This window comes from Cavia porcellus, unplaced genomic scaffold (assembly GCF_034190915.1).
Source record: "Cavia porcellus strain 051 isolate PalLab524CR breed Dunkin Hartley unplaced genomic scaffold, mCavPor4.1 scaffold_9, whole genome shotgun sequence".
Taxonomy (NCBI): Eukaryota; Metazoa; Chordata; class Mammalia; order Rodentia; family Caviidae; genus Cavia; species Cavia porcellus.
This window is the reverse complement of record NW_026947492.1, coordinates 67,364,571-67,379,770: the sequence shown is the minus strand read 5'-3', so window position 1 is coordinate 67,379,770 and position 15,200 is coordinate 67,364,571. Positions and strand designations below refer to the sequence as shown.

Here is a 15,200-nt window from a genome sequence, read left to right as displayed (position 1 = left end):
TTTGTCCCCATGCTCCTTGCAGATCGGACAGGAATAGTATTAAACATGGGATACTTGGCTTCAAAGTGCACAGTGGCGCCCCTGGAACCTGCCCATCTCATCACAAGACTAATAGCTCTTCAAATCTTTTATAGTGAAAGCACTGGTGTAAAAACTTTGCTTGGTCATAGTGTGTTCGTATGACTTCATTTTTCCTCTGTCTGTATACTCTCTATGACAACCTTGCCACAGCCATTTTGAGTAACATATGTCATATACTACTCTCAATTCCTTAGGCAGAATGTCTTCCTTTCTGCCTTCCAACTAACATCTTATTTCTTCATGAAATTCTTTTCCATTACTAAGAGAATATTTTGTGAATCATAACAACTCATGTGTCAAATATTTCTCCCGAAATATTTTGATTCTAAATAAGAAGAAAAATGCACATGCCTGAGCAGGCAAGCGGCCTTCCTGTTATTCCTCAGCACTTCTGTGATGTCTGGTCACATGCTGCAGGTATACACACTGGAAACACTGCACCCAGGGTTTCCTCCCCTGGCAAATGCACTGAAAAGGTGAATGGAGCAGAATAAATTTGTAACCACTAAGGTAAGGACAATATTAATACCTAAAATCTGTGCTTCCAAACACAGACTAAAGTGTTTCTTTGTGCTTCATTCACTGTATTCCATTTAGTCCTTTAAGAGCAAAACCATTTTGATTGCTTCACCAATGAAGTAATTCAGTCATAAAAGATAATTTCTTGACAAATTTGCATAGCTAACACTAGATAAGTCACCAAACCCAACAGTCTCTATAATGGACATCACATTTACAGCATTAGCAAAAATTTCATGGGTTGAATGTCACTAAATGTCTGCCACACTTCTGCTATCTGCATGATAAAAAGAAGAAAATTCAAACAAGTCCTTAAGGGCAAGTCATATATGTATCCCTACACCACCCTCTATTGGCAGCAAAACATATTATGCTACTTGTATAACTAAAATAATGTTCATTGTGTCTGGTTGCATACTCACAGCAGAGGCAAGAGGATACTATTTGAAGCTGTTGCCAGTAAATGTGTAACTGCCACATTTGCTAATATAGTCAGTGATATTTGGTGAATGGGAGGGCAAAGGTGTTTGAAAAGAGAGGACGAGAATGGGAAAAAGATAAAAGAGAAGAATCAAGCTATCATGTACAGTAATAAATTCTCTACAATTTACATGGTCATTATGGATACTTCATTGCATCAATAAACATAAATAAAAAGACAAGCAAGTACAAAAATACTAATAATAAAACCAAGGACTTTGAAATATGCAACCCATATTATAGAGAATAGTTGGCTCAAATATAGTAAGGGACAGTTTAAGTCAAATAAGAAATTTAGATGAAATGAAGAAATTCTTTAAAATAAAGGAAAAAAGATTGCCGTCTCATCAGTCATGATTTTCATTTCAAATTCTCCTTCTGGCCAGTCTTACCTATATCCATCCTTTTTTTCTACATATCCATTGTAAAACATTCTCTATTTTAAATATAGTGTGTCAGGCCACACTGGCATACTCCTGTTATTCAACCACTTGGGAGGCTGAGGCAGGTGGATCGTTGCGAGTTCAACACCAGCCTGGGCTACAAAGCAATCCCAATGCCAGCCTGAACTGCAAAGTAATACCTTGTCTCAAGAAGACAAAATAATAAAAATAAAAATAAATAAACATAGCATGCACTGAAACTTGCCTCTAAGTATATTTCTGAGAGTTCTCTCTAGTGAAAACTCACTCAGGGAGGGTAATGTAAACAGTCTTAAGTATACCCTATTGCTGATAGATGGAATATGATTTGAATTTAAGAGATGTCCTTGATGTTTAACTTTCTAAGTCTCAAGCAGATGTTCAAATTCTTGCTCATAGATAGGAGGAGCCAATATTGTGAAATTGGCCATAGTCCTCAAACTGTTATTCAGATTAATGCAATCCTGATCAAAATATCTTTAGCATTACTCACAGATCTGTAAAAAAAATTCCTAAAATTCCTCTGGAACCAGAAGAGATCTAGGATGCATCAATCCTGGGCAACAAAGGCAAGGCACCACAATCCCTGACCTGAAATTGCACTACAGAGCTACTATAATAAAATCAGCATGGTAATGGTAATGGAAAATAAACAGACCTGAATGTCAGTGCAACAAATTAGGAGATAGAGGCACATGTACAAACACCCTTAGCCACCTTGTCTTTGATAAAAGGGGCCAAATATGTTCAATGGAAGAAAGCCCCTTTGATAAGTGATGCTGGAGAAACTGGCTTTTCACATGCCAAACACCAACAGTAAACCCTTAAATATCACTGCACACTAAACTAAAGTCAGAAGGATAAAAGATCTATTAAGACAGAAACACTAAATGCACTGCAAGGCAAAGTAGGGTAGAAACCTTGACAACATAGATGTAGGCAGAGAGTTTATAAACTAAAATTGAACTGCATGGAAAGTACTTGCAAAATCAATAAATGAATTCTCATCCTACTGAAATTGTTTTGTGCATTCAAAGAAACCACCAAAAGCATGAAAAGAAAACTCAAAATTAGAAAAAAAATATTTGCCAACTGTCACTCTGACAGAGCACTTCTATTAGAACAGATAAAGAGTGGAAAATTTGGGCACCCCAAATTAAAAGACCCAATCCAAAAATGGTCATCTAAGGTGAATAAATATGAATGGTAAATAAATATATGAAAAATGTTCAGCATCATTGGTCATTTGATAAATGCAAATTAAAACAACACTGAGATTTCATTTCAGTCTAGAAAGAATGACTAGTATCAAGAAATCAACATAAAACAAAAGCTGGATTGTTGTGGGGAAAGGGAACTCTTCCGTTAAATATGGGAGTGCAGACTGGTAAAAACACTGTGGAAATCAGTGTGGAAATTCCTCAGAAAACTCAGATTAGAGGTTTCTTTTGACCCAGCTATTACCCATCTGGGTACATTCACTGAAGAATTGAAATATAATACCACAGAGAAATATGTGCACCCATGTTTGTAGTTGCACAATTTGTAACAGCAAGATATTGGAAACAACTCAAATGCCAATCAACTGGAGAATGGATAAAAATATGAGGTATTTTTTACAATGGAGTAGCACTCATCTATAAAGAAAGCCAAGCTCAAGGCTGTTATGGTTAAATGGATGTAACCTAGAGACCATACTGATAAGTTACATAAGTCACATGTGTATGCACTACATTGTCCATTTGGTGTAAGAAACTGAAAGTAAATAACATCTAAAATTTACAATAGATATATTGAAATGGAAAGGCACTGCTCAAAGAGAAATTATATGGTTTGATCAATTTTGCATGCCTGTACTTGGTAACCTGCGCAACTATTCTGAATGTAACAATGTGCAGTATAATAACCACTGTTGGATTTCTATCATCTTGTCTTGAAATCTTTTATCACTATTGTTCATTTCAGTGGTTGATGATGATGGTGTCCTTCTCGTTCAGTTTTGTTGTCATTGTTTTTCTTTGTTTGATTTCTTTTTGACTTTTCTGTTCTTTTTCTCTTAAAAAAAAAGTAAAAGAAAATTCAAAGAAGTACTTAAAAGTATCTTATGTAAGTGTCCCTTCAGCCTACTCTACTTGCCAAAATAAATATGTTGCTATTTGTGTTAGTAATAAATGTTCATCATGTCTGGTTGCACTCTCACAGTGGAGGCAATGAAGACCCTGTTTGAAGCTCAGGCAGTATATATATATATATATATGTATAACTGCCACATTTGCTAACAAAGTGGATGATATTATTTTGTGAAATATTTGAAAGTTAGATGGCCTTTTTATCTTGGTTATAGAAACTATGTAGAATTTATTTTATAGATTATCAATTCATATTTCTGATATAACTATTCCATTCACTTGGAACCATTCACTGCATAAAACATCAGCCACGCACGTGGCTGCCTCTGACATACAATGTAATGGGTCTTTCTGGGACCATTCTGTTCAATTCTAATGGGCAGTGATTTTCTATCCTTGCCTTAATGAAACTTTAATTCCTATGACTTTATGTGAAGCTTTGTTATAAGATAGTTACAGTCCAACAATTTAAGAACTTATTTTACTTCAAATCGTTGTGACCATTTTTGTATTTGTATTTCTACTATAAAATATTTATGAATAACTTAGTTTCTATAAAAGCTTAATATATGGGACAATTTGTGGTGAAAAACCACATTAAAATAAGTATTTTCATTCACATGTGGATCTCTTGATTGAATTGGATGATTTCAATCATCCAATCTCAGTTATCTTTTAAATTTTAAGTGTATAAATCTTGCAAATGTTTCACAAGTTTCTTTTTTCTGTATTTTTGTGCTTGTATAAATTTATGCTCTAAATTTAAGCTTGTATTTACTGTTACTTTTTAGAAAGAAAAATATGTATGTAGTCTGAAGAGTTCACTTACTGGTTCTCAAGGCTTGTCATTAGATTATTTTGTATTTATCATAGTGTATAAATATTATTTTGAATAATAAGAAGGCTTTATTTATTTGCTTCCAGTCTTTCTGTATTTCTCTTCTAAATATATCAAGCAGGTATTTAGCAAATTTCTTTTTGTTTGCCTCTGGGAAAACTGATTACAATATTACAACTAAATAGGTTTTTATTACAATTTTTTTTAAAAAACAAAGAAATTTATTTTCTGTCTACAACTTGGTAGATTATTAACACTGAATTTTGTCAAATTTTTTCTTATAAATTTAGATTATGATTATAAATTATTGTTATAATATAAATTATGATTTCCTACTTTATGTTAATTTAGTAATTTTTGATGTGATTTTTGCTTTTAAAATGAATTTAATGTCCAAGTTAAGCTCAAAAGAAAAATAAAATGCATGTTTATGTGTGTGTATGTATCAGTAGGTTCACTTTGTTAATATTAATTTTTGGTTTTGATTTTGCAATCAATTTGGGGGCTCATAATGGTCTTATCTTTTGATACTCTCTTATTTTCTGGTACTTTCATCCTAGCTTGGAGTATCCAGTGTGATTCACTCACAAAGATCTCAAAAAATGATCCTTCTCTATATTCTTTAAGAATACATGTATAGATTTTCTATCATTCTTTAGTTAAATGTTTCAGATGACTCACTAAGAATACTGTATTTAGATATGGATTCTGTCCCTCCATAAATTTTAGATAAGATTATCAAGAAAGAAAGAAATTCCTGCAGATTTACAATACACTAGTTTAAGATAAATGCTACTGCTTTCCTCTGTCTTAAATACTGACTTGCCTTATTGTGTTCTGTGCTTAAATTCCACCATATGTTACAATGTTTGACTACAACTTTTATGCTACTTATTCTCTGTTCCAATTTTTTGGTTTTTTAAAAATCTTTTTCCTTGATATTTCACTTCAGCTTTTAGCAAAAGGTTATGAGGCTAAGAGCTTGATCTTGCCTGAGTAAAGTGTCTTCGAAAAGAAGTTATAGGTTTTATGCCTTGTCCCATTAAGCCTTGTGCCTCTGTGATGGATAAGTTTATCAAAGATGTGGATTTCTCCAGCCAACGTGCTAGAACATGCTCAGGTTTAGGATGCAAAATTGGAATACGGCACTTATGGCACAGTCACATATCCTCTGTATGGCAAAAAAATATTTTAGATGAGGATTACAGTCTAAAACTAAGGATTTTAAATGTACATGAATAATGTTTGGAAAAAAAAGTATATGGAAAATTGAGAGTTAAATTCCAAGGCTTACTCAAATAATATGATAGGTCTTTAAATTTTAAAATATTTATTATAGTAAAAGACACATCTGGCATTAAAGAGAAGAGAAACAAAATGATGGATCTCAGAGATAATCTAAAATTTGGGTTAAAATATTTTGAATATTTACATCATGACAATATGAAAAGAAGAAAAAAGCATGGGTGCCGAGAAAAAAACAAAAATAACATAAATTAGATAGATTAGTTGCAAATGGGAAAGAGTTGTAAACAAAAAGAATAAGAAGAACACTGTATTCTAACCAAAGCAGAATAAATTTGCCAAGCTCAGTCTCTGCTGTCACGTTTATCACCTGTGTAGTTTGTGAATGAACAGATAAGATGTGCTCTACAAATGTGCTTTGGAAAAGAATTCACTCTTTGCTGCATAATAAGGATATGGAGCTGTATCTTACTGAAGTCCACCAAACCTGAATCTTTTATCACTATCAGAACAGCTCTGGCTTGCTTGGGGGCAGTTTTGTGGGCTCCTATGAATGAGAGTCATTGCTGGATACAGACAGAAAACTCACTCTTTATCAAATGAATGGTAAAAGCCTTGAGTATTATGGATCAATTGTATACATATCCTGTATTTTTAATTATTTAAAATTGTTATTATAAGTTGTATCTCTTTTAAATAGTAAATTATATACTTATTTACACTGTTCACATTAGGTTAACAATTTGATTTTCATTATTCCTGTCATATGGTTGTAAATATATGCTGTAAATTTATTTTTCTACCATTCAAAATTTAGTAACTGTTAATTATTCAAAGCGCAGATTATCTTTTTCCATCATATGATTTACTAAAACCATTGTTATTTTCCAGCAGATGATCTTCAGGAACTTTCTATTAGTTTCCTATCTGGGAGTCTAGACTGTCTTAGCCACCTCCTGCCCTTGAGCAGAAGGATCAGCTTGACAATTTTTTTTTCCTCTATATGGTGCTGTTCACCACAGCTTGGGATCCTATGGGAATGCCCTAGTCAAGAGGGACAGGCACTTACAAGTATTTAAAGGACAGAATTGCATTGATGATACAGCACAAAACTGGGCAGACTCGAGGATGCTAAAAGCAAAAGATTCCCTATTTTGATTCTGGAGTCACTAAAGAAGAGACAGACACCTTGCTTGTGGCATCTATGCTTTTTTGAGGAATCATTTGCCTTAGATATTCTATGCATTTTATTCTTCACTTGTGCCCATGTTCAGTGGCTTTCTATGCCTACGAGAAATTTCTAAGCTGTAAAGATTGAAAATCCTTCCAACCTCCATCAGCATGCAAGTCTGTATGCACACGGGATTCCAGTTTCATCTGAAAGACAGCACTTAGGTGAGAAGAGTGGATAAGATGTGAGTGCATTTGATCTTAATGAACCCAGAAAGTGAAGGGAAAGTTTGAAAGGAGGGATTGATACCTACTTAATGGGGAATCACTGATTTTGGATACATGAGAGTACAGATTGCCCTTTACCTTGAGGAGACAGACCATTATCCTTAAAAGCTGCTCAAAGAGCTTTCCACACCCATCTGCAGCCACAGATAGTATCTATAGAGGGGCTTTGTGCTCTTAACATTTTGTGATTTCAAAATATATGATGTTAAACTGATAGAACTGATGACACTGTTGATAATTTGAAATCTTGACTATATTACCTCCTCATCTATCATGCACACCTGACAAGGGTATAAACAAACAAACAAAATTAGGCAAGATAATTCTCCAGAAAAGGATCAAGAGATTATATTTTCATTAGAGATTACATTTGCACTGCATTTCACACCTGACTTTGTCACTGCTATTCGTGGCCGACAATTTTATGATCATGGTTACTTCATCATTTCAATTACCATTATGGTTCCTATGTTTCAGACACTGTGCAGAGAATATTAAATACTTTAGCAAGAATCTTTAAAATGATACACAAAGTGATAAAATTCCCAGTAATTTAATGCTCAAAGAAGTTTAGTAGTCTCTTAAATGTGATTGGAGTATAAAATAACGATTGTCATTGGAGTTTCCAATGTAGAGAAGTAGCCACTGAGAGCAGAGTGATGTGTCTATATCCAAGAGTGAAGTCAGACTGTGAATACTCTTCAAAACTGCCCAACAAAAGGATATGTCTTGCCTTAGGAAGAAGCAGAATATTGGAGGATGTGAGAGCAGATATTGAAAGGAAAAAGATAATTGTGCCTGAGTGTCCAAGAGATGGCACATATCATAAATGTTATATTATGACATAAACATCTAGATAATTAAGAAAATTTGTAAACAACAGTGTTACCTAAGTGATATTATTAATATAAGACATAGTGTAAATCAGTCATTTTTTTTTCTTTTTCCTATTCCTAATTGCTTCTTACAAAGTAGGAGCATATTATTGGAGATAAAATTCCAATATATTTGTACAGTATAGAATTAGTTATAATTCAGAGAAAACTGTAAGACTTCATAGTATTGGTGTAGAATAGCCGGGGCAATGGCCATATGAATTTGGGGAACGCTCTGATGTAGAAGAGACTGAAATTTTCACTGTTGATGGCTGCCCTGGGTATCTAAAATTGGATGTTGATCATGTTGGTAACTGATGGAGTTTTCTTGGGCTACTACTTTAATGTCTATGTTTATCTACCTACAGTTGTGCTGGTGTCATATGTTCTCTTGAACAATCTATGAATTTTTTCCCTCCTCTTGCTCTGTTAGGTACCATTACACATGTTCTAGGAGTAGGCATAATTTCTCTTTTTACACCAGTGCATTGGAAAATATATCACTATCTACAGAACATATAGCCCTCCAATTCAACATAACCTGATTGGATTTATCCTTTTCACTGCATTCCTAAATTTCTAAATATGTCTTTTTTTCTCCATAATGTCACAAAATTTTGCAAAGTAAGTGAATTTATTCTAGATTTTTCCTTCTTGAACTTAGCATATAATGATCCACAGTACTGTGGAGTTTTTTCCTCTCTATATAACCTTCATTCCTATTTAGCCATCATAATATTTACTGTAAGAATTCGCTGAAATCCATATTTTTAAATGATCATAAATCCATATTTTAAAATGATCATAACTCCTAAAACATTTCCTAGTTTGGTCACTGCCAAACTATAGCCCAAACTATACTTGCTTGACAATGATACATTGTAGACCTGGTCAAGGTGATTTTTAAACTGCAATTAATATACTAGACCCTCTAAGAGTAAGTGCAAGCTCTTTATATTCACACACAATTTCCTTCAAAATTTCTTGTTCATCTTTCCATATAAACATGACTCATAAATGTAGCATTAATCATTACTTTAGCTTTGTTCAATAACATTTGCTTGCATTTGAAATACAATAGACCTGACTCTCCACAATTCTGCTTTCTACTCTTTATTATTTGCTAGTAACTTGGCATAAAAGCATTACAAGGAAAAATCTAGATGAAATCAATTCATAATTTAAAAAAAAACTTACTGTTCAATTGGGTTATTAGTTGTTATTGACTGTTATTGTGCCTAACTTATGAATTAAATTTAATCGTTTTTGTTTGTGTGTAGGAAACACTGGTATATACAAGTTTTGATCCTTCTATGGTTTCAGGCATCCACTAGGTTTTTTGGAATATGTCTCCTAGCATAATGGGGATTGGCTGCACTCTCTAATACATTTCTTCATTTACATGAGCATCAGTCAGGATGAGATGAATATCATACTCCTTTGGTTCTATCTAACCCATATTTGTCCTTTGAAAATTGACTCTAAAACTAGTCGTGCCCCTCCCTAGATGAGCTTAGTTCATATCTACTTTGTAGCCAGTTTTCATATCAATCTTAAAGCAATATTTAATTTTAACTCTTGTTGAGATAGTTTGAAAGTGTTTGAACACATTGTTATGTATTTTTCTACTTTTTGTTCTGCCAGCTATTCATTATGATGTAGATGATGAAAGAATAAATAAAATCTTAAACAATAAATACAGATAGTGATTAAATTATGGTAATTAAATTTGATTTAAACACTATAGACAACTGCATGAATATATATATATATATATATATATATATATTCCTATTTTTAACACAACCAGCTATTCTTTATTATGTGCATGAAAAATAAATTTCTTAAATTGTAAATATGGGCAATGGACAGTGGTAATTAAACTTTATTAGCACAGGAATGATTAAAACAATACACACACATATGAAAGCATTTGTTGTTAGAATACAGATAAATTTTCCATATTTATGTCTCTCCAATTAGACTGAAGGTGACTCCATCAGCACAATGTCTGTCTTCAATGATTCTACCCTGTATCCTCGCTTTCTTCTCACAGGCTTCTCGGGCCTTGAAAGTGTATACGGCTTGATTTCCCTCCCTATCTTCATGGTTTACGCCACTTCCATTGTGGGGAATATTACCATCCTCTTCATTATCAGGACAGAGTCCTCGCTTCACCAACCAATGTACTACTTCCTCTCAATGCTGGCACTCACTGACCTGGGCCTATCCACCACCACCTTGCCAACTATGTTTAGCGTCTTTTGGTTCCATGCTCGGGAAATTCCTTTTGATGCTTGTCTGGCCCAGATGTACTTCATCCACGTTTTCTCAATAATGGAGTCAGCTGTTCTGTTAGCCATGGCCTTTGACCGCTTTGTAGCAATCCGAGAACCTCTGCGCTATGTGAACATTTTAACCACTGATGTGATCATTGGGATTGGGTTGGCAATAGCTGGAAGAGCCTTAGCCCTGGTGTTTCCGGCTTCCTTCCTGCTGAAGAGACTCCAATATCATGCAGTCAATGTTCTCTCCTACCCCTTCTGCCTGCATCAGGACCTCATAAAGACAACCGTGTCCAGCCGTCGGGTGAGCAGTATCTATGGCCTCATGGTGGTCATCTGCTCCATGGGACTTGATTCAGTGCTTCTCCTCCTGTCCTATCTCCTCATCCTGGGCACAGTGTTGAGTATAGCCTCCAAAGCAGAGAGAGTGAGAGCACTCAGTACTTGCATTTCCCACCTCTGTGCCGTGCTCACCTTCTACACACCCATGATTGGCCTCTCTATGATCCGCCGCTATGGGCAGAGTGTGTCTCCGGTTGTCCACGTGCTCATGGCCAATGTATACTTGCTGGTGCCACCTCTCATGAACCCTATTGTCTATAGTGTAAAGACCAAGCAGATTCGTGACAGAATCCTCAAGAAATTCAAGAAACATGAAGTTTAGAAGAAAGATACTGCAAACCACAGCTTTCCTCCCATCTCCTCTATATGTATGAGAATATTTATCAATGTTGTCTTCAAAATGTAACTGATTCCAAAAATAATTTTCCTTGAAGCACTTTACCTAAATCTGAACAATAGTAAAAGCTAGTGTTTCAGTGGAGAATAAAGACCTGACTTTACTTTATAATGAGATTATTTATTATATGTTTTGAATACTATCATGTTCTAGATACTTAGATGTCAGGATTAATGTAGACCTTGCAATCTTGTAATGTATTTATCTGACTGTGAAAATGTTTGAAATACATTTTGGATCTGTCACAATCCGAACAAAAAGGCTGCTGTCAGAACAAAACAATGCCTGCATGAAAAATGTAGCAGATTTTCAGAAGGATAAAGTGGAGTAAACTTGGACCAAATTACTTGAACTAAATTTAGATGCTCTCATATAATGCAAAACTAATGAAGTTTTTTTTTTTTTTTTTTTTTTTTTTTTTTTTTTTTTTTTTTTTAAGGAACCTGCAGATGCTGTTCATTTCTAAGGGGTACAAACATTTAACATTTTGAGATCATTTTTGGTTCATTTTCTTAAACTGAACTCTCAGTACATTTCTCAATGATTTATAATGGTAAGCACTGATTCTATATCCTAAAATGTACTATCTGAAACTTAAGTTGAGAGAAATACAGTCCTGGAGCTCCTGGAGCTCCTGCTGATACTATCCTCGTAACGCTTTACCCAGAACTCAATGTCATTGTGCCCTGGTATGCTCAAGATTTCTGAGGGAACTGCATATTTCAAATATCACTATAGGAGAGATAGATGCACATATTTTGAACACTAGGAACTTTATATTCTTGACTCTAAAAGCTTTTGTTTCCAATTAATGTGATTGCATGAACTATCTTAAACCCTCTTAAAATTGCATAACTCATAAAGTATCTTTAATATTTTTTCTGTTCCCAGTGGTTCAATGTCATAATCATTGATTCTAAATGTAACTTCCTATTGTCTGATTTTAACTTTCATAATTCTACTAGAATTGAATTTTAAAATATTTATTTATAGTGATCTATTTGTTGCTATATTCATTACTCATTTCAGCCTTTAAACATCCTTTTCCTTTTAAAAAATTTAGTATTTAGATTTATCAAAAATATGAAAGCATAGAATTCTTATATATCATTCACGTAGTTTCCTATGTCATTAAAATCTGACATTAATGTGGAATATTTGTTAAAATCAAGATACCATTTTTATAGACTTTAAACAACATTAGATATTATGTTTTCTTCAGATTTTTTTTAAATTTTTACTTTTATTTTGAAGAGAATAAAACCAAATGAGAAAAAACCAAATGGAGTCAGTCAAAACAAAAGGATCGACATAGTACATGTCTTACAACCAAAATGCAAGGTGATCTACTATGGTTACCATGGTGTCTGTTGTTATCTTCAATAGAATTGCCCATATCATCAGGCACAATAAAATTTAACATAGCAGTTCAGAACAAAATTAATAAAAAGATGTAAAGAAGGTGATAGTCAAACCAGAATGTGTTTCATAGAGAATCTTACTGCCTTCAGGGTAATCGCCTATACTCTCAGGCTTGATACCATTAAACATAACAGATTTGAATAAGATCAGTCAATACAAGACAGTGATCAAACAAAACATTCAAATACAATCAGTCAAAACAAGACAATGAAAGCAATAGAGGGCTTCAGATTAAGTTAATAGGATATTAAAAATGGTTACCATAGTATATCCTGCTATCTTTTGAATAGCTGTCCATGCCCTCAGATCTAGTACAAGTAGACAAACTGGAACAGAATATAACCAAACTAAACAGAGTGATTAAAACAATATAGGTTTTGAAATCATGATACATACTAACATTGTCCTCTCCCTTCCCTTTTTACACATTTTGCTCCCCCTCCTAACTTGCACAAGGTTCACTGTACATTTTGTATTACACTGACTGCTTTAGTTTTTAGATTAGGGAGGCAACCTGCTATCTACCCAAGTGGCTCTAAATCTTTTCATGATTCAAGATTTATCAAGGTGTATCCATTTACCTACAAGAGCTTCAAGGTTTTCTTTCCTTATAGCTGAGTAGTTCTCCATTGTGTGAAAGTGTTACGTCTTTCCAACCAATCTGCAGCTGAAGGGTGAGAGTGAGCTGCCCCCACTTTTTTCTGGTTCCCTGTCACATGGAGCATTATTTTTTCTTGACTTTCAGTCCATAAACCCTCTTTCAGATTAATGACAATTCTTACATAGAAATCTTGAGGAACCTTATCTCCTGATTCACTCTGCCTGTGTTTCTTTTTATTAGTGCATTGAGGCCATTGATATTATAGATTACGGCCAACATTCTCTGCCTCATCTCTGCCATATTATTTTTCAATCGTTGGTTGTCAAACTTTCCCCTTCAATCCAATGTCTGTCCCATTCAGTTAGTCCCCTCTGCCATTGTTCCTGAAAACATGGTCTTTATTTTCTCTCTCTAGAATACCCTTCAGTATTTTTTGTAGGGTTGAATTGGTGGTCATGAACTCCCCCAGTTCCTCTTTATCATGGAAGCATTTTGTTTGTTCATTAACTTTGAAAAATGGTTTTTCAGGGTACATCAATATGAGTTGGTGGTTATTTTATTTTTGGGTTTGGAATACTTTGCTCTAAGATCTTCTTGTGGATGGTTTATGTCAAGAAGTCTGTTGTGATTTTGATGGGTTTCCTTTATAGGTGATTTGTTTCTTTTCTATGACAGCTTTTAATATTCTGTTCTTGTGTTGAATTTCTGGGATCTTGATTATTGTATGTCGGGGTGCAGATTTGTTTTGGTTAAAGATGGATGGAGTTCTGTATGTCTCATATATCTGAATACCATTTCCTTTTCCAATGCTTGGGGAGTTTTCTTTAATTATTTCTGTAAATAGCCTTTGATTTTCATTTGTGTTTACCAAGTGCTTCTTCACTCATTTTTTTTCTTAAGTTATAGATTATTTTGTCATCTTTGAGACTTGTATTGTTACTTTCTGGTTCCTTGTTATTTTTAAGAGTTCTTTCCTCCCATCATCACAAGTTGCAAAGGTCTTCAAGGTTTGATAGTCTATCTTTAGTTTCTTTCAAGCAGTTTTATCAGTTTGAAACAGAATTTTAATTTCTTGGTAATCTCTTTGAATCTGTCTGAATCTGTTTGTAGATTTTTTTTTAATATCCTTCATCGAAGGTTTTCCCTCCTTTTTCTGTGCTTCTCCATTCTTCCACCTGTGTCTTCTTGAGAGTTGCTTAATATTTCCTTTATTATTTTTCTTATTTCTTCTGTTACATGTATTAGTTTCATGAAGATATTTCTTTCTGTCAGAGGCTGTTTCTTCAGAAATTACAGCTGTGCAGCCCTGTTCTCGTCTGTGTTCATCTCTCCTGGGCCAGTACTGCTTGGGATGGATGCTGAAGACTTCTTTTTATTTCTTCCTCTTGTCATGTTTTTGGTTTCTTCCAGACAAATGGATAGTAGGGTCCCCGGTACTTCCTGTACTGGTTACAATTTCTCTCAAGTGTGCTGGCTTGGGATTGCTGTCCTACCCAGTCTGCTGGTGACCACTGGAGTACAAGCAGTGGTGGGACAGGCTTGGCCTCTCCCTTCTGAGCTGGTCAACCACTAGGAGACTTCACCAGGTTAGTGTGTGTTGCATGGGCAGGGCTGGTTAAGGACAGCGTCAGGGAAACCTCTGTCTTGGAGATTGGATCACACCCAGGGGCAGGTCTCATTCCAAGCAGTTCAAACCAATTTGCTCTGTGCTAGGAGTGGCTGAATGAAGCCAAATGCAGTCCTGGTTCCAGGCTTATCCTGCCTGACCACACAATATCGCCCATGCAATCACCTACTCCTGTGGGAGGACTGAGTTCCCCACACTCACTGTGAGCCAGTGCAGTTCTCTGGCCCGCCGCTCTCCTCTGGTATCATGTCCTCCCACCAAGGCTGTCAGGCTTGCCAACCCCCAAACTTGACTGTGACCATGTGACTTCAGATTCCAGTGGCATTTCACACACAGTGGGACTGGCTCTAGAGAGAGACTGCATCTTGCTATGGCCTGCTGTTCACATTTTTCTTTACTTTTTTTTGGTAATTTTTTACACTTTAGTTTCTTCCTGGTTCAAGAGGATCCGCCTACTTTCATCTGGTCTTCTCCGGGAT

At 34.9% G+C, this 15,200-nt stretch overlaps 1 protein-coding gene across 1 annotated transcript; it reads left to right on the top strand.

The window, feature by feature from the left end:
• Positions 1 to 10,054: 10,054 nt before the first annotated feature.
• LOC100722604 (olfactory receptor 51G2-like) lies at positions 10,055 to 10,996 on the top strand. The gene has a single exon (XM_003465278.2). The coding sequence runs from the start codon at positions 10,055 to 10,057 to the stop codon at positions 10,994 to 10,996; it is 942 nt and encodes a 313-aa protein (XP_003465326.2).
• The last annotated feature ends 4,204 nt before the right edge of the window (positions 10,997 to 15,200 follow it).

Excerpts from the sequence above, each read along its gene's own strand:
- LOC100722604 (XM_003465278.2), top strand. The coding sequence starts at position 10,055 with ATGTCTGTCTTCAATGATTCTACCCTGTATCCTCGCTTTCTTCTCACA.